Source organism: Cyprinodon tularosa, unplaced genomic scaffold (assembly GCF_016077235.1).
Source record: "Cyprinodon tularosa strain WSP-4 unplaced genomic scaffold, ASM1607723v1 ctg155, whole genome shotgun sequence".
Classification (NCBI taxonomy): domain Eukaryota; kingdom Metazoa; phylum Chordata; class Actinopteri; order Cyprinodontiformes; family Cyprinodontidae; genus Cyprinodon; species Cyprinodon tularosa.
Genome location: NW_024038386.1, coordinates 244970 through 269045, shown reverse-complemented (window position 1 = coordinate 269045; position 24076 = coordinate 244970). Strand labels below are relative to the sequence as shown.

Below are 24076 nucleotides of genomic sequence, written 5' to 3'. Positions count from 1 at the left end.
AAACAGTAAAGTTGTTCTGCTTTTTTCCATTTAGGCTTTCATCACCTTTGTGTTGTTGAACATCCTGTAAAGATAATTTTAGCGGTCTTCTGTTGTTTCTGTATTAAGTAACGTACCTTCACGTGAGAATACACAAAGCAACGACCCTTTTGGTAATATTAGCCAAGAGGTAATTTCACTAATCACTAAAATAAGGTGCTACCTCATGCTTCCCAGCTCCACAGTATTCATCCCCATAAAGCTGATTATTCAAAAGATAAATATGACTATTACATTTTAAAATGGTGAATCCAACTGATCGCAGTCACATAGGCTATGCGACATTGCCTATGCTGCTGCTATGTATTAATGATGACTGTCAGAAGGCTAGAAAAATATTCTTATGTCTTCTTATAGTTCCCCAAAATCAGCCCCAAAATTCTGATGGGTCCAACTCCATATATATTTGTTTTAAGAGTTGGGGCAGAAATTGGGATCAAGATGAAAAATAGTTTTTAAAATAATCATGGCTGAAAACATGCAAAGATTTTTGTTTCACAATTCCTCATATAAATATCGCAATATGTGTTAAAAAAAAAAAAAAAAAACAGAATATAAACCATTTATTACTCTTAAGGTTAAACTTTGAAACTATGGTTAGCAGGCTATGAATGCCACAAATTTTAAGTAACCAACTAAAAACAAAGCCGATAACCCTACTAATTAACACCTGAGATTTCCATGATATACCCTAAGAGTCACACAGATTTAGTGTGTGTCATGTGAGAGTTTTAGTTATGAATGCAAGTCACAATATGGGGGAAAATTCGCTGTCTGGAAGAGGGCTGCACTCTCTGAATGCTTTTCTAGTAATGGAGTACTTTTCTTCTTTCTGCACATAGTTAACTTTATAAAATATTGATTCTTTTGGAAAACATCTAGAAATGCTGACGCAGAAGCTCATGTGTGTCCAAAAGAACATGCTGATAATGAGGCAACATGCCGCGGGACACTGTTTGAGAGAGAAATAGATGCAGAATTAGTTTTTTCTCTCTCCAGAAGATATTTGTGCTTGTTATATGTATTTCCTTATACATTTCATTTTTTATAGTAGTATTTATAAACATAAAATAAAAGGGAAACCCTTCTATATTTACCTAAGATGGTCATAGCTTAGGAGTCCTACTTGCTCACCACTGGTGCATTTATTTAAGGCCTGTGTGGTCTAAATTTTAATTTAGCATTAGTAAAAAGAGTCAGTGTAGATGAGCCCAAATTCATTTTGGTACGCTGCTCAACCTGAAAATGAATATACTTGTAAACAATGCTAGCCAGGACTATTAGCGTACATGGACTGCAGACAGAGCTAATGGGGTTTAAGAAAAGAATATCTTTCAAACTGAGCATGAATGGAGTTCTAATTAATTTGTGCTAGTAGAAATGGCTTTTATAAAAAGTAAAAATAAGAAAATTTAATTTAGAATATGTAACAAAACACTTTCTGACAAAAAGAAGCATAAAGTGACAGATGGATATGTAAAGATTAGTTCCAGAACTGAGTAAAGACATTTCTTTATGCATTTTTAGCTACATAGCATATTTTGTACTTCTCCCAATCCTTCCCTGAACAGTTGGTAAATAGAATAATTACTGGCTGGTCAGTGTAGTGTGAAATGACAGCATGACCACCCCACAATGAAACACTGCCCTAATGCTGACAGAACATGATGAGCACATGACTGTCTGAATACAAAATGTTCCCTCACTGCGTGGGGGAGATAGAAAACAGAAATAGGAGGGAATTTTTTTGTGCACAAAAGAAAAATAAAGGCAGAGCAGCGGGGAAGACCTGAAAAGTATTCCTTCACCAAACTCGTGCTAAAGTGATCTTTTCACCCCATCCAAGCAACTATGGAAAAAAGCTAATCTTTATAAATTTAATCATTAGGAAAAAATTTGGGGACTAAAGAGTGTGGAGCTGAATTCAATAGAGCAGGAGCTGGGAGACGTCAGGGTGGTCGATGAGGTCACTAACCATCATACAACAGTGGTCACCACACTTTCATATTTCCCTAGAAGGACTCTGTAACCCACAGTGCCTTTGCTAAAGTATTTATACCCCTTGAGCCTTTTGGCATCACCTCCAATACAACAGAATTCATTGTATACCTGTATATAATACCTGTTTTGGTTACGCTATTGAAGAAAAATCTTGATTGGATATCGTGACAATGGGCCTGATCCAAAGGGTCAGATCTATTAAGCCTATTTCTATGTTGGAATGGAGACTACATGCGCTAGTGAATCTGCACAAAGTGTCACATTGTGAACAAAATGGAGCAGCTGAAATGCTCAGTTTTCGGAAACTTACTTCAGCCACTCTTGAAGACTAGGTGCAATAATTCTGCTATGTGGAAATATTTTTATGTACCCCCTGCAATATCCTTGCAGACCCCTAGGGGTACGCCTATCCCTGGTTGGGAAACACTGATTTCGCTTCACATTGTCTTGACATTACCCTTAGTTGCGCATCCCCTTTTAAAAATCCTGGATCCGCCCCTGCAAATCCTCAGATCCCTTTTTAAATAAAGCATTCTATCCACTGTTTCTTCATATAGCCTGCTCCCAGGACATATTTGAACATGGTATTTGAAGGATACTACAAAAATATAATCTGGAAGGAACATTCTGCATATAAACGTGTTTTCCATTATGTGTGTTTTAAGTCAATCTTGTGAAATTTATTGTAGGGATGTGCTAAAAAATGCAAGTTGACGACATCCTCACTTAATGATGAAAAGAAGTGAGAATTGGTGTTATGAAGCTGCATATTTAACAAGTTCCCACATACTCTGACAATGTTAGGGTGGCTGTGGGCGCATGTTGAAAAAAACTGGTATGCTTGAATCAGAAGCAGAAATGCTTGGCAAAATCTGCCACTGGAAAAGGATCGTCTCTTTCAGAGTTTTACTAAACCCGATCACAAAAGCGCGCACAATCCTGCCAATTGTAGATGTTCCCTCCATCAACTGATCTATTCTAAACAGGTGGCAAATTAACAGACTTCTTTACAATAATAGGCAACCCACTCAGGTCATTAATTCTTCTGAAGTTGTCCCAATCCTCAAATTGAGGAGTCAAAAATTCTGTTACTTTGATAGGCAGGTGAGGTAGGGAGATAGAAAGGAAGGATTTTCCTGAAACAGATGCTAGCATCTGGTAATTAGATGACAACAGCCCAGCAGTAGCAGCACACAGAGCTTTTAATTTGTTTTGTATCCTGTCTGCCACGCTGTCACCTTTTGTTTTTTCTCTAATCAGAACCAGCAAATTGCTACACAAATAAAATAAATGTGTTGGAAGCCGCTTCAGTGATGCCACCCCAAAGAGCGTTTTTTTAATAGACTGTTGACACAAGGGGAAATGTAAGGGCTACTACGGTGCTTAGTGTAAAATGTTAGTCTGAAACCAAGGTACAAGCTATTCTGAAGCTTAAAGAACTCATTCTCAGGGTCCAAACTAATATCTAAAAATGATGTCATCAAAAAAGTATGTTGAAACTAACTGAGTGACTTTTAACAAGATCTTATACCATGATATATATACCTTGATACCTTATCTAATCGTCCCCTTCATTTATTTTGAGGTAATTCTGGTACAAGTTTTCCAGATAAAGCTTAATCTAACCTTTAAAACTAAATGTCTCAGTCAGTATAAAATTTCACAAATGCAATCTAAGACAAACCAAATGTTCCTCTATTATCCTGTGGATTCCAAATGCTGTTGCTTTTAGATCAGATTTCTGACAACATGTTCTTTGGGGTGTTTTCTGTGTAAAGTGATGCAGCTGCTAGAAATGCTGCACTGGAAAATAACTATAACCTTACAGAGAGTTTGATAAGCATGTGGGCAATCAGAAGTAATAATGCTGACTAAAGAAGTTAGGTTTTTAATTGATCACACCGAGGCTCTAAGTCGCGTGTTTTCATGAGTTTGGTAAGATATATAGCATATATACTATGTGCCAGTGGCCTGATTTGGACAGTGTATACACTGCCACAAAGATCATGGGATGTTTATTATAGTTGCTTGATGAGATTCTATTCACTGTGTTAGAAGGATGTGATGCTTAGAGCAGCCAATCGCTCAGAAACCATAAAAATAAATTAGTTGGAGCATTACCAGCCCATTCTGGATGAAGTTGTACTTCAGCATTAGGCCAGACCTGCTCTCAATTCTTTAATGACAATGCAAGCTGGGTCTTAGTCATGAAAAAACCAACACTTCATGCCTCCTCCATGGTGCATCCTGGATCCTGATGCACTTCCACAACCATATCAAAGGCTTTGGCAAATTCACTATTAAAGGTTTCTGCATGCTGCAAACAATTGAGAAGGTTTATGGCTCCCTGATGGCTGATGGGAAGCTATGTTAAAGGCACACTAATGACCATTAACATTCTTCTTCTTGAAAGAAGGTGTGTTGTTTTTGTTTTAATGTTAACTAAACTATCTAAGGTTCAAAAATCTCATTTAACAAGTTGTGTCTTTTTGAGTAACTGAGGCTTTTGTTTTGACATTTCACCACGATTTTACAACATATTTATACAAGAATTAAAAAAAAAGGAATGCTCAATGTTAATTTGACATCTGAGTCACAATATGATAATAAAAGAAATGAGGAGTGATAATAGTAAATTATCACCCAGTCTCACAACTGTGAGCAAAACTGTTTAACACACAGCTGGAAAGTGTAGAGTCCACATTAACGGACCACTAGCATTGCAAATAGCCTGCAAGGATTTTTGTCTTGTTAATTGTGTTTTCTTTTCTGAAACTGAAATCAGCTGTTAGCAAACAAAAAGAAACACATTTAAATCGCAAATAAGATACTTCATACTTATTTAGTATTACTGATGTAATGCATCAGAATGAAACACCTTTACAAATGGAGCACTTCAAATATATTCAGTATTTACCGTATCAGGGCTTCGGTTTTAGTTGCAGCTTCAAAATACTGTTCAGATGTCTGCTTGTAGTTCTCAAAGCTCTGCAGGTGGAGAAAAAAAGAGACAAAAAATTTGAGAAATTAGTCAAAATGTCCAAGAGCTCAAAGATTATGTGCAGTGCACAAAGAAGTTAATTAAAGAAACGGTTTCCTGGGTTTAACATTTTCGATTTGAGGTTGCAACGTTATAAAGCATAAAAATATGACTATGTCAAACTTCAAATTGAGTTTAATGAATTAAACCTTCACAGTTTGCATATCTACATAACATTAATAAAGTTCTAATCACTTTTGCGGCTTTAATTGAAGCATTAATAGGCTAGAAGTGATGAGCAAAATGCAGAAAGAACCACTGTAAATGTCACATTCCATAAATTAGTGACCTTTGGATTTTACAGCCTGCTTACAAATCTGAATATCGACGCTCTGGTGGTACTCCATAATGTTTTATTTCATTCGAGAAACCCTGGCATTTAAATTGCAATTACAACCCAGATGCAGCTTGTACCTGCTGGGCAAAGTCATAATCAGAACACTTTTACCTGAATAATCAGGTGGTCACAGTGTTAAGCACAATCCATAGTTGATAATGCGCTGGATAAGATGGAAAAAATGTGCAAGATTTGATTTCTGAAAGCAAAATTCAATGTCGGCTGCTCACGACGATCACCTTAGAGGCTTAATGTCAAAATGTATGAGAAGCTGTGTCTAAAAGAACCCAAACACGAACCTAATCTCACTCGCCACCCTCTCATACACATTTACTGCAGTAATCACCATTTTAAACCAATAACCGCAGCTCTCAGGCCATTACTTAATAACTCCCTATATTTCCAATAGATGAGGTGATAGGAGAGGGAGATAATTGAAGTGACTGTGCAGAGAGGAGATGGGATCAAACACAAACCTCCACCACAATCCCTGGCCTTCCACTCCTTCAGTGCCTGGAAGTCCTTTTTTTCATATCTCATTATTTTAGGCTCATCTGCAGACAGGCTTGCCCAGCTTTGAATGGCTGGTGTTGGAATAGACTCAACATATCCTCACAGGCATTTTTCATTTAATCTGTTCTGCTTCTATTCTTTGCGATGTAGTTATCTGACCCTGTATCATTTCCTTTCTTATTCATTAAAGCAATAAGACAGAAGTCATGCCCATTTTCAGATCAACAAGTAATACTCTAGGCTGTGGTACCTTCCTGCTTTTTCAAAGGGATTATGGTTAAAAAAGACAAAAGCAATAAATATGACTATTCTAAAATATAAAAGAACTACAGTTTTACCTTTTTAATAAATCAAGTCATTTTTTTCCATTCATTCATTCATTCATTCATTTCCGACACGCTTAATCCCAAGTGGGGTCGCGAGGGATGCTGGTGCCTATCTCCAGCTGTCTACCGGAGAGAGGCGGGGTACACCCTGGACAGGTCGCCAGTCCATCACAGGGCAACACAGAGACAAACAGAACAAACAACCATTCACACACACACTCACACCTAAGGAGAATTTAGAGAAGCCAATTAACCTAACAGTCATGTTTTTGGACTGTGGGAGGAAGCCAGAGTACCCGGAGAGAACCCACGTATGCTCAGGGAGAACATGCAAAATCCAAGCAGAAGGACCCCAGGCCAGGAATCGAACCCAGAACCTTCTTGCTGCAAGGCAGCAAAGCTACCCACCGCAACACTGAGCAGGCGTAATTTTTTTTTCCTCCCAAAAAAAAAAAAAAAAAATCACTCTACATTGCTCAAAAAATAAAGGAATAGTCAAATAACACATTCTAGATCTGAATGAATGAAATATTCTCATTGAATACTTGCTAGTTCAAACAAAATCACACAAAAATTATGGACACAGAATCACACACAAAATTTAAGTGGAACACAGACTATAGACAATCCCACCCCAATGCAGGGGATAAAACATTGTGCCTGGGCAGCCAAGCCAACAATTGGCCTGAACGACCCCCCTTTCAGAGACATAGCCCAGTATCAGGTATTGCAGGCTAACAAAGAGCCCAAAACAACTCCCCATTCCTAAGGGGCGGACCCGTTCTTCTGGTTCAATTTGCATGTTTTCTAAGACAAACAAGTTTTGGGGCTACTAGGCTACTATTTAAAGCTTCAAATTCAATGCTAATTCTGCCATTTTGAATTGAAAAAGCTTCCTGGATGGGAAGTGAAACATCTTCAAACTTGGAAACAAAGTCCTGTGGATTGTTTTTTAAAAATTTTTGGAATGACTATGACCTGGATGGCTGAGAATCTTCACCAGCATACGACAAGATACAATGTTCCCTCTAATTTATCATGTGTCTGAGCATACACAAAAACTCCCTGATTACACTGAGGACCACTGTGAGCAACATCAGATGTGTGTGCGGAGGCCATACACCACTTGTTATAAACCCGGGATCACAGTAAGTTACATGGTTTATGAAAAGAATAAGAGATTATAGTAACAAGTTCTATTAGCTTACTTTTAATTTAAAATTAAAATAAAAACCTCCATGAGATGTGTAGTATGCTACTGTATATGTAAGAGTCCTGCTTTGGTGAGGATGAGGGTTGAAATGTGTGCTGAAGCTTGTGATACGGCATAAATTCCTGTAGCTCTTTGTCTGTTGTTTTTTATATTACACAGTTTTAGCGTTTCTACCATAAATTACATAAAAATGGTGTAACAGTATAAGAATTGCATGATTAATATCCATAAATAAAGAAAATAATGTCACTAGAATAGGATCAAATCATACTAAATATCTTTTTTTCCACATCCATCCTTCTCACTTCTCCAATGGTTGTCCAAATCTGTCACTTGAAGAGTTTTCTGGATACTGTTTATATATAATTCATTAAACCAAATCTTCTATCACAATCAGCACTGGATGCTTGACATGTAGCACACATATCCAGAAGCCATGAGATCTCCTTTAGTTCCTTACATCTAGGTGCTGCAGACACCATATCTGAGATCTGCTGATCGACCCCTGTTTATGTTTTTGCTTCATCATTAACTTGAATTTAGCAAAAGAAAAAAAGTCAGAGCATCACGCTGTGCTGTAAACAGGTGTGACTTAAACTGTGTGCATGTTGGATAGCAGGGCTGTTACAAACCGGTGAGTTTCATGGTTGTGGAGGACTGATAAATAATTTAGGCGCCACATATTCTTCTTCCAGCTGGATTATTTATTTATGCATCTGTAGCTCTCTTTGATGCACTGATGCACAAAGGATGTTTGTTGAACTTTTTTATAAATGGACACTGGTGTTTAATTAAATATATTCATCCAAATATAAGTCTTCAATGTATTCATATTTATTATAAAACTGATTTGATGGTGATTTTCTAAACTAGGAGCAGATGATGGGCCAGATCAGCTAGTTATCAGAAAAGCAGGCTTGTATGCCGCATTAATGCAGTAATTGAGGCAAAAGGAGCTCCAACCAAGTATTGAGTATTGTACATGCTTATATTTTTTAATTTTCATACTTTTCAGTTGGCCAACATTTCTAAAAAATCCCTTTTTTGTATTAGCCTTAAGTAATATTCTAATTTTGGTACACACGGAATTTTGGATTTTCATTTGCTGCCTTCAAATCATCAAAATTAAATGAAATGAACATTTGAATGCATCAGTCTGTGTGGAATGAATAAATATAATGTACAAGTTACACCTTTTGAATGCAATTACTGAAATAAATCAAGTTTTTCAAAATATTCTAATTTACTGGCTTTTACCTGTATATATCTAATTTAGAATGGGAAGATAAAATAAGTGTTCTTGATCTCTATATAATGTAACGAAATTCAGGAGAAAACATTTTTTTTCTCGTATTTTTATTGTTGGTTTTAAGTTGAAAAATAAATGATAAACTAATCAAACTGATACAGATAAAAATATATCGGATTTTTCAAAATTGTATCTGCGTGAACCCAAAGTTTTACGAACCGAGACTCGACCAGTTACCCACAATTATCCCCATTTAAAATCTGGCACGGACCTGTAAATAAGAAAGTGCGACCCGACTCGTCAACATAAAGTGTACACAGCTGTTGCACTTACAAGGAATTTGACTTGATGTTTATGGTGCAGACAAATTCAATGTGGCTTGGGTTTTGCTTGAGGAGTGTTAATTTTTTTCTTTTTTTTAACATAGGTAGATATGGATAGCTAGGTTTTCTCTCAATAAGATATAATTGGAAGCTTGCTTTTTGTACTTCCTTAAATAAGCTTTAGCTGTACGTGTGACAACAAAAAATGTTCAGCATACTATGCAGGGTAGTCAGCATTTTCCCTTTTCTTCAGCATATTTACAAATACTTTTTATAATAAAAGAAGTACCAAACTAGAAAATATTCATTAGCATTTTTTAGCCGTGCAAGAAAGAAAACAAGAAAAAAATTAAATAAAGAAATTGAGTCATGATTAGAGCATCTGGATTAGCAGGTACAGCTTCTCTGTTAGCGTTGTTCTGGGACAGTGGGACCGTTTTGTGCTCCAGTCTATTAACATGTAATTTTGAGTCTTTGTATGCGAGCAGACCTAAAGCAGCAGCCATAGATCAGCTCTTTTGACACCAGAGAAGAGGATCGCCTATCACTGGCATACATGCTCTGAGCTCTTCCCAGTCGTTTCCACCCATTGGGACAAAAGCCCAATGTGGAGAGACTGAAAAGGGGGAGATGATAACCCTCCAAGGGGAAGAGCTAGGTTTTGAGGTTGTTGGAAAGGCTCATGCAGGGGATTAGTGTGAACGCAAGTGTGCTGTGTTTGTGTATAATCTTGCATACATGCAGGTGTGTGACTAAATCTGTGTTTGCTCCCGAATCTGTGTTCAGACGATCCTTGCATGCACACTTGTCTGAACAGCCTCTAGGAGCTGTTGACTGAGATGGGCTGATGTCAGGGTTTCGAAGGGAGGGGTTCTTTCACGCTCCATGCATGGACGACGGCGGATTAATTTCTCTTTCTGAGGGACAAGTCGATGAAGACGGGGAAGAAGAAGGGATTAAACGAGGTGAATTTTAAACTAAGACTTGTTTACAGAGTCACAGGGTATGTTGCCACAGGAAGGAGGATATACTCTACCTGTACACTGCAGAGAGATTAGGAGGGCTTCCAAAAATAAATGAGAGTGAGAGAGTGGAGGCGGGGGACTGGAAGAGAGATTTGGAGGATGTGTCCGTGTGTTCAGTAAACGCAATATTTTGGTTACATTTTATGTCTGTATTTACTGGTTTGCTTAGGTGAAAATAGGCTTTTGAGGTTATTGATCAAGTTTTTAGCAAAACCAGTTAAATTCACTTTAGATATATTTAAATCTTCTTTTGTAATTTTATTTTACAATGTCATTCAATATTCTATGCAAGACTATGAACCTGATCTTCACATGCATTTTTTTTTCTTCAGCATATGCAATAACTGGGCATGTTGCAAATGTTTTAAAAAGTTGCTACGCAAATGTTAAGACATTTAAACTAATTTGTTACAGCCAATTAAAATGAGGGGACTGCATATTTTAAAGGAGTGGCGTAAAGAAAGATGAGGTTCAAAGCCATGGAGATGGAGGGAATACTGATAAGCATTTTCAAAATTATAATGATAACAAAATGATATTTATACACTGCATCTCCTATCTATGCCTTGTGCAGGGTTTTATCAAATATAGGGGGAAATAAATCCCTGTTTTGAAAAAATGTACAATTTAATTTCAAAACAACTGTTTGATTGCTATATTCTCACAGACTTAATCTCTAAGATACAGAAAAAGAATTCTGTATTGTTCCCTTTCAAATGGCTTAACCGAAGTCTACTTCTTACTGGTGGGACGTCGTCTCTTCCGAAAGCTGCAACTGCTCAAGAAGATACGCTGGATTTGAATGCAAGACATAGATGCAAATAAATTCTTTAAAAATCAGACAATGTGATTTTCAGGGTTTTTTTTCTCATTTTGTCTCTCATAGTTGAGGTATATCTATGATGAAAATTACAGGCCTCTCTCATCTTTTTAAGTGGGAGAACTTGCACTATTGATGGCTGACTAAATACTTTTTTGCCCCACTGTAACTTCGCTTCAGAACAATCACACTAATAGAGCCATTAAGGTCATCAGCAGGGTAATTAAAACAAGTGAACCAGTGGCCCTACACTGTATTCAGCTCAATGCTTTAGTTATTGTGGCCTTACAATCCAAACATGTCCCCTACAAGGCCACAGAATAGTTAAAAAATAAATAAATAAAAGAAATGCATTGGCAGACAAATATAATCTGATTCCATCCTTATAACACATGAAATCCTTACATAAATCTTCATCTTATTTGTCCTATTTTTTTTTGTTTTAAGTTTATTACCCTACTTTCTCAAACCACCTGTTTTCTCAGTACAAAAGCTTTACTTTCTAATCTGAAAATCAGTTTACTTTCTCTTTGAGGTGTAAATTAACAACTGGCCCAACGTGTTTGCCCATGTGTTTGTGAAGCTGTTTTTTAGCTTCTCCTTTGTAGAGGTCTGAACAGTCTTGGCTGGGCTTGCGATTAGTTGTTTGGGAAGAACCAGGCCTTTAGGTCCAGAAGCCTTGTGCTTAAGCACTGTCCTGGGTGACTGAATCTACTTATGTTTACAGAAAGCTCCACCATGCCAGCACCTGCAGGACGGTATGTACCATCCATATCCATCCAGTTCACACGAGACAGAGCCATACAGATGAAAACTTATCAAATCGGATCTATAATAAATCTGTTAAACCAAGTTTTTTAAATTTTATATTTTGCAAAGCAAAGACAATTCTAATGTCATTTTTCAGCTGTGTGGTTTTCAGTGAATTTTTGTAATCAAAAAAGCACACCACTGGCTAGTATACCTAAAGTGTGTATAGTGGATCGGGTGCTGTATAGAATGCACTTCAAAGATGACAGCTTGTACGTGAACCTGTTACAATAATCACACGTTTACACATACTCCCCCTCACACAGGCTGTTTGCACATTTGTGTCAGTAGTGGACTCACAAGGCATCCGCAGCCTTTATACAAACAGAAAAGCTTATTATCTTCATTTATCCCAGAGACAAACTGGACACTGGAGCATGTTTGATGTATTCTGTATTTTTGCATGGATGATGGACAGCAGGCACATATCACTCAAATCATTCCGCCTATTGGAAGAGGATTTTATTTTATTTTTATTTTATTGTGAAGCATTAGAACACAATAAAATTATATAAGTCGAGATCCGAGACATTTGCAGTTCATTTTGAGTCACGGTTTGATTTATTAAGCTATAGTTTTGGTGATTTTTTTTTTTTGAAGCATCTAATTGGTATATCTGATATTTTGTTAATATAATTTTTTCACTCAGGTATCATCTGAAATAGATAATATATTGATCTTAGTTAAACTAAATCTGAATGTGGGGTGTTTGTTGTAATTCTGTTAAATATTTATCTGTTCTGTATGGACTGAGTAAATACTTAGCAAATATCTAGATTAAGGCAGTTTTCATACCTAAAAAGAAATCCTTTAAGACTACAGGCAGCAGTAGAGAGGGGACAGATAAAACAAGTCCATTGGCTAGGTTATACATTTCTTTTTTTATTATTTCTTCAACATGCATCCCATAATGCTTCCTTCAATATATAACTGAATCATGACTATACGAGTGCTTATGTCTTTCTAATTTTATGTATATAAGCTGTGTCAGTCACCATCCAGGTTTTTAAGAGACCCTTTATTTTCAACCAGCTAAATTCAGGGATGGTTATTGGAGAAGGAAAAAGGAAAAGATAGGCAGCAAAATGGGAACGATGTCATGAATGGAGAGCTGGATAAATAAAGTGTTGGACTGCAAAATGAAGGAAAATAAGGTGGAAAATGGCAGCCGACTGAGGACAGACAGTCTGTTTAATGCACAGTCCATATAGCCTTTTTTATCTCCTCCCACTCAGTCCCTTTCTTTCTCACTCCCTCATCCACATGCAGGTCAGCTGCACGAAAATTATGGGGGGGGGGGAGAAAAAGATAGGAGAGAAAAGAGGACTGTGGCAGCAAGCGAAGAAAGATAGAGCATTCTGCACTCTCCTGCCAATCAGTCTTCTCTGTCAACCATTCCAACGTGTGCCGCTTTCTACGAGTCATGCAGAGACCCCTCCATTTAACTCGGCTATGTAAAAGGTTTTCTCAGAGGCCTAAAGGAGGTGAGTGCCAGGAACTAGATAAGGTCCCCTCCTGTATACCTGATGGGCCCTGCCGCAGGGAGGGAGGATAGAGTGGAAGAGCCAAAGAGTCTTGAATTAATACTTAAGAGGAAAGCTGTGAATGCAAACAGTAACGCCCAGAGGAGGTAAGGGGAAAATGAAAAGGGCAAGATTTTTCTTTGATGCTTTCACAGCTTTATTTTATATTCTTATATTACGGCTAATTAATGTTATTACTAACAAATTGTTTCCTGGTTAGTCCTTTCTTGCTCTGTACTCCGTCTGTGATTTGAGGTAAATTCAGCTAATATCTTCTTCCCAAATTAGGTTGTTCCTCAAAGTCAAATAAATCTTTTAGAATCTGCAACATAGATATAAGGCGACCATTGTGGCTTTTCTTTAGCATGAGAACTCAACATGGGTTTTTATTTACGTCACTGTGAAAATAAATAGCATCCTCTATCAGTAATGACTTGTTAACGTCTGGGAAAAATAAAACTGAAACATGTTCTAAAATCATTTACTTCAACGGTAAAAAAAAAAAAAAAAAAGCATTTCTCACAATATCAATATGAAACAAATGTTATGTTCACACACAAATGTGATCCAAATCAAATGTTTATACTCATATGTAACTCATATCAGACTCTCTCAAGGCATTCAAATCGGCCCAGTTCAGATCTTTTCAGCTAAAAATAACATCTAATTTGAACCACTCCTATATATGCTACTACATATGAAACATATCCAAGTTTTCAAAGCGTCTATAGTCTGAACGGTTCTAAGCAAACAGACCAAACAGCAGCAGCAGTTGCTAAATGCTCCACTAAAGGTTGTGGTTAATAACTCCGACCTGTTGTTCTTTTTCTCCTTCCACCGTTTTTTTCATAAAGTGTTCACTCTACCCTCAGCTTTCATTTCTAAACAGTCTGACAATAATACTGAGACACCAGCATTTTTTTTCTTTTTTTCAATGAAGCTTTATTCAACACTTCTAGTGACATGCAGGAACATTATTACTTCAGCAAACACTGCACTGCTACGTGATGTCTGTTTTGTGTGAACATAGTCAAAGATTAAGCTTTAAAAGAGAAACTATTGTGAAGGAGAGAAGCAGCCAGGTGCTGCTTATTGTAACCAGAATTTAATTGGATTCATTAAATTATCTAAGTGCCACTTAGAAATACAAGTTTGGCTCTTTGCAGCTCTAAGCTATACAGCTAGGTTAAAACAATGATAAGCTAGGAAGACAACAGCGGTGACCTTAAAGAAGTATGTAAGCAAACAACCAATTTAGAAAGGATTATTTTGAAATTATATGGGGTTCAGTGTAATGTGGGACAGTTGTCAGTCTTCCAAAAAGCATATTTACAGCTAGTCTCACTATAATGGTATGGGGGTGGAGAGATGATGATGTGGGTTTGCAGAAACAGGACAAAGTGACTTGCATAAAAATATTTTGGGCTTAAATCTATAAGCCACAGAATCATCGGTTTAGAGTGTTTTTGAACCAGAAGGACTTATTAATGTTTACCAAACAATGATAAAGTGACATCTGAAGTGTCTTTTTTCCCCAATAAATAACATAAGAACCACCTCTTCATCAGCTACTGATACTTTACCGAACTTGAAAGAGGATGGGTTTTCCTTTTATGAATTCTGAGGTACCCAACAATCTGCATTTATCTTTTTTTTTTTTTTTTTTTTAACCCCCAAAATGGTTAGGAAAAAAAACACATATAAGTGATGCAAATACTGCATATAATGAGTTTTTAATGCATCTTATCTCCATTCTTTTTTTCTTCTTAGGCACTTAAAATTACTGTGTGTATGAATAGTCTTGCACAAACAAACTTGCCTTGCCATATGTAATAATGCAAATAAATCTGTCTGGGAAGCTTCTCTTAAATGCTGCTCCATTACATCTGAACTTCCATCTGCTGCGTTTTAGTTTAATTTGAATTTTAACACTCGCTTAACAATTAGATATGCAATGGTATTATCAGACGCATGTGTGCTTTGTATAAGATCAAGCTACCTCACTAATTATCCTAAGGTTGTTTAGGGAGAGTAAAGAAGACATGACAAAACATATTGAAAACAGAAGATGCAACAAATTATTGTAATTTATAGAAACATTTCTGTGCATCTCATGAGCATTTTTAGCTTGTGTCTATGCAAAATGTCATTATGATGACATGACAACAAACTGTTGATTCTTTAAGAAATGGGAAAAGCACCCTTACTTTTTTCTCCAGTATTTCTAGTTGTTCTTTGTAGAAACTGGAAATGGTGGCCAGCTCCTTTTCTTTCTGCTCCAACTTTTTAGCCTAGGGAAGAAAACATGAAAGAACAGAGATTATACATGACAGCAGACATTATAAGTAGAAAAAAAAAGTAAGAATGATTAAATGAGGAGGACTCCTGTTTTGGAAATTTATTTTCCATGCAGAGATGATAATGCCATGTAAAAGAACTGTGCAAATCTGTGTAAGTACTGAACCTGTCCTACCAAGGAGAGTCAGGAAAAAAATAAATCTCTTTTTAAATACCAAGTATCATTAAGAGTGCCTTGAAGAATTTATCAACTTTTAAAAATGACCTTCAGCATATTTTAATGGGGAACTAACTGCCATGGACCAACACAAAACACTAACTACTGGTGAGATGGAAAATTATTGATGAATTATTGATTAACATCCAAAGAATTTTTCTATTAAAATCTGAAAAAAAAGACATTTGTATTCCCTTGGCTTTATCAATACCTCCACTGCAATGGTAACTGCTTTGCACAGCTAGACCCCGACGTTTCTACACACCGTTTGGTAAAAGAATTCAAGCTCAGTTAGATTGGATAGATAATGTGTGAAAAGTGATTTTTTTATTAATTTTTCAAAACATCCTCATCTGATTCTTGGTTTGTCCCATCCCAGCATGGTTTCATTAAATCTAATCCACTGTATCTCTGGCAAAATGTTTAGTTTTCATCCTGCTTGAAGGTAAACATGCTTCAATGTGAGAACTCCAGGGTGATCTACACTGTTAGTTTTCCACAACACTAAATATTGTGCAAGTAGACCAGAAAGTTTACCCTTGCTTACATCTGATTAAAGTACCTACTTTAACATGTTTTCTGTCTCTCTAGCTTCTTTTTAACCACAGACTGTGCTTCCTTTTCTCATGGACTTTAATCAGCAATGAAGTACTCAGCTAAAACTTGTCCGGTAATAGATCTTCCCACCAGAGCTGTGAACCTGCAGCTCTATCAAGAGCCCCTTGCCTGCTTCACTGAATACTGCTCTCCTTATTTTTCCTGTCAGTACAGGGAGATTGAGATATCTTGCATTTTTTCTGTACTCTTATCTCCAAAAAAAGAAAAGAAAGCTGCTGAAGGCTTAATATAATGTATTAAAGTTGAACCCTGCTTTATGCTACTTCAAAATGTTCTCCCTGACCCTCTGCTGTGTTCCTTGGTCGCCATGATGCCTTTTGTTTGCTAATGTTCTTCTACAAACCTGTGACACCTTCGCAGCACAGCTGCAGCTATACTGAAATAGAATTACACATGTGATTACTAAATAGGTGAGTAATGAAGTAAGTGGTTGGCAAGTGGCTTTGTAAATGGGCTAAGACAAACCCACACATTTCTGATAATTATTTGGAAATTCACAATAAGACCCAAATAAAACAAAGTTTAATTCACTTAGAAAGCAGCAGCACAGGGGGCACTAATACGATGTTTAAATTATGTGAAAATCTCAGCAAACAGCCTGAAAGTTTTGCTTAATATATCTTAAAAAAATACACATTAATTAATAATTCCAGTAGAACCAAAAGTATTAATCCCTCTGTACTGTACATACAAGCAGAAGAGTTACAATGGTGCAAATGTTCTTGGATATAAAAATAAAAAAGTATACACTTTCTTAACCTGATTATGCACACAGGGCTGCTGTAAAACAGTCTCTGAAAATGTTTGCTGAGCTTACATTTCACATTACTATATTGTCACACATAGCAGCAAGTCAAACTGTTGCTAAAACTGGGAAATCAGATTTTATTCACATGACTGAGCCTAGAAGCGTAGTATAAAGAAGAAATATAGTTCAAAAAAGGAATATATATATATATACACACACACACACACACACAAACACACACACACAGTACAGACCAAAGGTTTGGACACACCTTCCCATTCAAAGAGTTTTCTTCATTTTTATGACTATGATTATTGAAGATTTAACACATGTGGAATTATATACTTTACAAAAAAAGTATATAATTCCACAGCTGATAGTCCAGTTCAGTTGGACTATCAGCTGTGTATCCACCTGACTTCTGCAAAACACAACTGATGGTCCCAACCCCATTTATAAGGCAAGAAATTCCACTTATTAAACCTGACAGGGACACCTGTGAAATTAAAGCCATTTCTTGAAGCTCATCAAGAGAATGCCAAGAGTGTGTGAAGCAGTAATCAAAGCAAAAGTTTGCTCCTTTGAAGAACCTAGAACATAAGACATATTTCCAGTTGTTTCACACTTTTTCGTTAAGTATATAAATACACATGTGTTAATTCATAGTTTTTATGCCTTCATTGTGAATCTACAGTTTTCATAGTCATAAAAATAAAGAACACTGCTTGAATGAGAAGTTTTGTCCAAATCTTTTGCAAATATTCATTCATTTTAAGTCCCAAAAAGGATCCAAAAATGTCCACATAGCACAATTAAAGTGATGGAGAGCTGCAGACTAATGTGTTTTCACTAGAATCCATGCAATAGTGACAGAGTAGCTGTGAGAAAGTCCATTTGGTTGCACATCAACACCACGCAATGACACTTACAAAACTAGAGAGGTGGCATGAGATTGGCACAGCTGTGGCAGGAGGTGACATGGTGTTGCCGACATTAGCAGGAGGTGAAAGCCTTTAATAAGCCAGCTGAGCCAAGCTTTGACAGGCAGCAAGATGGTGGACTGGCTGAAGGAAGACCCACTGTTTGGGCCGTGGCAAAGCAGCATGCGAGCAGAGGAAGACAAAAGGCAGATGTCAAAATAAAAGAAAAAGGAGAGACACTCTGAAAAAATTTTGGCAGTTTAGCTTAAAGAAAGATACATGCATGCAGTGGTGAGAAAAATTAGACTTCTTTTTTATAACCAAAGACCATACAGTCTGTAACTTAAAAATGTTTGTTAAAAACAAAGAATTTAATGAATAAATACAAATAGAAATAAAGAAGCAGAAATCAATGACATTAATAATTATGCAGGATAAACAAAAAGACTGAAGTTGGGAAGCATCATCAAATCATGGGGCAGCTGACTATTAACACAGTCTGTACTCAACAACACTAAGAGACATGTTCACCATGACATTATGTAGCTGATTCTGAGGTTTGTGTTCTTTTTATCAATTTCATTCAATTCAAATGAATTAAATTAATCAAAAGAAGCTGACTGGATTTCTAAGTTAAATTAAATACAACATATATTATATTTTATAAAACTTATGTTTGGACCAAGCCCTCTAGCAGTCGAACATCCATCTTTTATTACTTTATGTATGCATCTCTGTTTTTGGAAAATATTACAAAATACATCAAAACTAATCATTCTTCAGAATATTAAATTAACTTCTTTAAGGAAACTTCTAATGGATTCTTTCATTATCTGCTTTTACTAGATAAAAGAAATAAAGCACACTGTGAGTTTTGGCGGACGTTTTACACAAATGTCACATTTTAAATGATTTTTCTGGTCAATTATGAGCACTTGTTATTCCATAGGAGTGGTTGATCTTAAAAACTCACCTATGTAACTTAAGAGAGTTGAATTCGCCACAGTTGCCATTCGCTTTAAGGGTGACTTAACCTGGCAGGTACTATAAAGGTCTAGCACCCCAGTGGCTTAAAGTATCATAGTGTCCATGATGCATTAAGGACATTTTTAACAGACTGAAATCTGAAAAGCAATTGACATCAAATTTGATCACTTTATAAACAGATGCACAACATGTCCATATTTATTGGCACCACTGCAGAAAATGTGTAAAAAGGCTAATACACCATCTTCGTTCCAGCAGCACAATGTCACAGAAAATTGGAGAAATATCCAACCCTTAATCTGAGTTATCTTTTAAATTAATTTATTATTTCCTGACAGCTTTTTGATTTATTTATTTTTTTCTCGTTTCGTTTTGATTTCATTAAACAAATTATGAACGTCAGAAATGACTGCTACTTTATCAGTTGTCATCATTATCGCTTCTGGGAAGTGACCTGAATTCAAACTGCAACTTCACAGAAGCTGCTAAACATTCTTTTAAAACAAGCTGTCATGCCCTGTTACTGTTAACAACAACAAAACATATCACGCAAGATGTTTGCAGCTAGCAATAGAACTCAAGTTTAAAGTTTATCAGAGCTGATGTCAGCCTAAACTATAGCCCAAGTGCATCCCCCCCCAAAGAAAAATCATGACAGTTTTGAATTCACTGATTGATCACCAAGCCCTAATACTTTGTAAATATACTTTGCCTTCTGTACAGCTTCACAAGGTCCTTTAAATTTTATTACGTTCTTCTTTTCAGTTCAGTCTCCAGGTTATCTTTAGGGTCTATGGGACAGAGACAGAGGAAGCTATTGTTGACTTGGCCTCATATTTATAATAATATATAATAATTGAACTTTATTGATCTCACATTGCAAAAAATGTACCTCTGCATTTAACCCATCCCCTTTGGGAGCAGTGGGTCGCCATCGTGGAGCACCTGGGGAGCAGTGTGAGGTTAAGGATCTTGCTCATATTTTGGATTATTATCCTTTCAAAAGACCCAATTATGACCCAATTCCTGTTTCTCATGGAGAACAACAGATCTTATGATTTCATGCACTCTAAAAAGGTTTTCAGGTTCAGAAACAGGCCCACAGCACCATGGGTCCTCATCATACTGGGGGTGTAAATAATACCCATTTTGTATCAATGCGTCGATCCAAAAGCCGACTATCCGACACATAGGCACGTCTGCTAGAGTATCGATTGATGTTTTGTTTTATTCTCCTGTCTATTTTTATCCATTTGCTTCTGGACGCAATTCTGATTCAGCGGGGTTCGGTGGGCTAAACTTATTTTTCCCTCCTACCTTGCTTCCTTTAACCACTACCCTCTTTCCGTTGGAACACACACACTCGCGTAAACAGTAGGTAAGACAGACACAGCAGAGTTAGCAGAGATTAACCAATTAATCTAATCTAATCGTATCATATCGGGGTGTATTCTTGAGTATCTAAAATAATCGAATGGTTGGGTCAGGATATTGATACTGAATCGAATTGCCATGATGGGTGTGATTTATACCCCTACTTCATACATTGAAAAGGTCTTAGGGTGGTTTTAACATATTCATAGTTTATTTCATACCCAACATGCATAAAATGTTTGGTACCAAGCTGTGCACATGGACACCATCAAATGGTTGTCATGGCGACCTGACACTGAGATGCTAGCCCTTTCTGCAGTTCTTTCTGCTCACTGTACTTAATGGCAAAACAATTATGGATATACATAAGTCCTTCCTAGTGGCCAGTGGCTGAGAGAAACTTGGCTCTGTCAAGTTTAAGAAACTCCTATAACAATATTGATTTGGGTATTTTTATTTCAAATGGATTTGAGGGTTTCCACAACTGTTGCAATTCCTGGTTTTGTTGAAAACAAATGACCTATTATGCATCTTTTTAGAAAAATAAAAATTAGTAAACATTGAAACTTGGATTCTTCTCAATTTTTCAGTGATTAGTAGCTCAGGAGTAAAATATTTTAAATCTGGCTTTTTAGACATTTTTGACTGAAGCACAAAAAGTGTAAAGCGGACTGTTGAGTCAATTTCAACACCTACACACTCCCTGAAATCTTTCCAGAGGTCAAATATCTTTGCCTTTTATGGCCGATTAATTATCTTTCTGTACATTCAAACAAATCAAATGTTTAGTTTAAAATAGAGGTTTGTGAATGCAATTAATCTAGTATGAACGTGACATTCTGCTTGAAAACAAATAAACTACAGACATCACACATGGATGAACTACTCAAAAGATACACACCAAAAACTATATCACTATATCACAAACTCCCTGCATAATTATAATAAAGCAATTTATATACATGAAACAAGTGGAGCGGTATGGCAATTGCGATACCGCTACACTTGTGAAAGTAAAATCTGTTGGGCTCCTTTTGGCATCAAGACAATTATTCTTATTGCCACCTTGCCAGACAGGACACTGTAAAAAAAAAAACTATATCACATTGATGAAGACACTTTTTCTTGACAGACCAACTATTTATCTGAACAATTACAATATTTCAGGATGCAGACAATCACACTTACACTGATAGACATAACATTTATCAAACTCCAGTGTAATCTAATTCTAACTTAAAGACAAACACATCTTCGAAGGGCACATCTGCAAGTCCTTACACTGTGCCCTCCTTTCCAACAGCAGCTGTCTGAAACTTGGAGAATGTGTGTATATGTGCGTTTACATGTAAAATCTCCTCTGCCAGCAGCACAGATGATGTGTAATTTTCTAGCTGAATACCTCCCAAAGGTTTGTTGTGTGGAGATGATGGCGGCAGCACACTTGCAGCCTAGCTTTAATGCACGATGAAAACATGACATCTAAATAGAGAAATAAACGTAGACTGAAAGGAATAGTCGAACTAAGAAGGTAAAAGTGTTGTTGCTTACCCAAGCATCCAAATCTGCTGGCTAGGAAAGAGAGAGGGAACTGAAGTTAGAGAGAACAAGGAAGGTGGAATGATAGCAAAAAGAGAGGTTATGAAAAGACAGATTCAGAAAGTAGCATTCAGAAACTTTTCTAAGAAGGAATTTTAGTACTTCTCTGCTCCAAAACCCTTCATGTTTCTAATATTGCATAAAATATTTAAATCTACCTTTCATCTATTAAGATGTATCATCAAAGCTGCATCGTTATGGTAGGGATACTTCCTCTAAAGACTTCAGAAAACCAGATTCAATGAAAGCTGTCCATACTAATGATCCAAATACTTCCTAAACTTAAGGCAGCTCTTTTTTTTCCTGTCTTCTTACTTGATGAATCGATTATTCCAGGCGTGCCTGACCTCAGTAACCATGGCCAGACACAACCGGATTATTCAGTTCATCCGGTAATGAAAGACCAGAAACAAATGAGTTCTCTTAAGTTCAAAAAGTAATGGAGTTGTGCATAAAGCCCATTTAGCTCCCATACAGCTGCTGATATGGTACTAGGATCTAAAATGCCATGTTGTACAGAATCTACTAATAAATGCTGCATTTAAATACAGCTGATAACGCAGTGTTATAAATATCTAATTAGGCTCAACATCTTTTAAATCCTTTTAGTTGCAGCTTCTGGATGCTCCATAGGAAGCAGAAATGTTGTGACAGACACAACACAAATGTGAGAACACAGAGATCGGCCTACCATTAGCCCCTAAAGGTACTTAAGTTTAACGGATGCTTCATAGCTTCTAAAACTCTTTTTTCACCGTTAGTTTAAACCATCTTTAGATTAAAAGTCCAACAAAGATAAAGCTGTAAGTAAAATACAATCTATCAATTACCTCTAGCTATAACTGTTGTGGTTTGTGTAATTAAATCAGTCAAACTTCTGTTTATCATTACATAGAACAGCATTGCAGTAATTCCTTCAGTTTAGAAAATAACATAGAATAGCTGTCTTATACACCTAATATAACTCATTCCGTTTTGATGGTTAGAACTTTGGGTGTATATCAATAAAGGTGCTGAATTCCAATAAAATTGCATTTCAGCAAGAGGAAACAAACATTTCCCTAAGCCAAGATAATGACAGTGATTTAAAATACTTACACAGATCAAATCTAAACTGGATATGATACTTAGATTTGAAAAAACTTTACCCTGTTTGCGAATACACAAAACATGTTAGAGAGTCTTTTTGGTTTTGGAACTGAATTAGAAATACACAAAAATCTGAGTATTAAGTTCAGTGTGTGACAGTATCTAACCCTGATCATGGATGCTCCATCAAATAGTTTTTAACTTATGACACCTGTAATCTAACTGTGAAAACTGCAAATGGGGATTCCACATTTTCCAAAAAAATTTTGCCAAAATGTGACTCATCATTTTCTTGTGACAGTGTTTCTTGTCTTGATGTATTAATACAACTTAGGATTTTCATCATTGTCATCGGCTTAAGATTCGAATATTACAGGATTGCTTTCTCTTTCAATTAACAGAAAAAAATATGAGAAAGTTGATTTAATGAATGATTTAATGACTTCACGAATCTGTAGGCAAGTAGCTCAATCTGGCTGCATATAAATAATTAATAAATAACTGAACTTTATTGATCTCAAATTGGAGAAATTCAATCTCTGCATTTAACCCATCCCGTTGGGGAGCAGTGGGCTGCAATCGTGTGGCGCCCGGGGATCAATCGAGCGTTAAAGGTCTTTGCTCAGAGACCCAGAGTGGTAGTATGCAGGAGTGGGGCTTCAACTCAGAACCTCAGGATTCCAAGCTCTATGCCCTAACTTTGGTTGGCTCGAAGCTCGTCTGCCTGGCTGTGTGTTTCCTGGACGGGGCCGCCTTTTACAGCTGCTTTTTGTATCTCTGCTTCTGTCTCCTTGAACCCCAGTCGACCTCGGCAGATGGCCGCTCACACCGTACCTGGTTCTGCTGGAGGTTTCTTCCTGTTAAAAGGGAGTTTTTCTTCTCCACTGTCGCTACAAGCATGCTTAGTGGGAAGGATTGCATTCGAGTCAATAAGTCGATGCAACCAACTGGTTTCCCTAAGATAGAAAACTTTGAATCAATATGACTGTATGATCTGATGAACTGTA

At 36.7% G+C, this 24076-nt stretch overlaps 1 protein-coding gene across 1 annotated transcript in view; it reads right to left on the bottom strand.

Annotated features, from left to right (window-relative positions):
- Positions 1-24076, bottom strand: part of LOC119780103 (MICOS complex subunit mic25-a-like) — a 96377-nt gene that overhangs the window by 41449 nt on the left and 30852 nt on the right. The window contains exons 5-7 of the mRNA XM_038280005.1: positions 21933-21953; positions 15427-15510; positions 4958-5028 (exon numbers count right to left, since the gene is read on the bottom strand). Coding sequence (XP_038135933.1) covers positions 4958-5028; positions 15427-15510; positions 21933-21953 — 176 coding nt within the window. The remainder of the gene's footprint in view (positions 1-4957; positions 5029-15426; positions 15511-21932; positions 21954-24076) is intronic.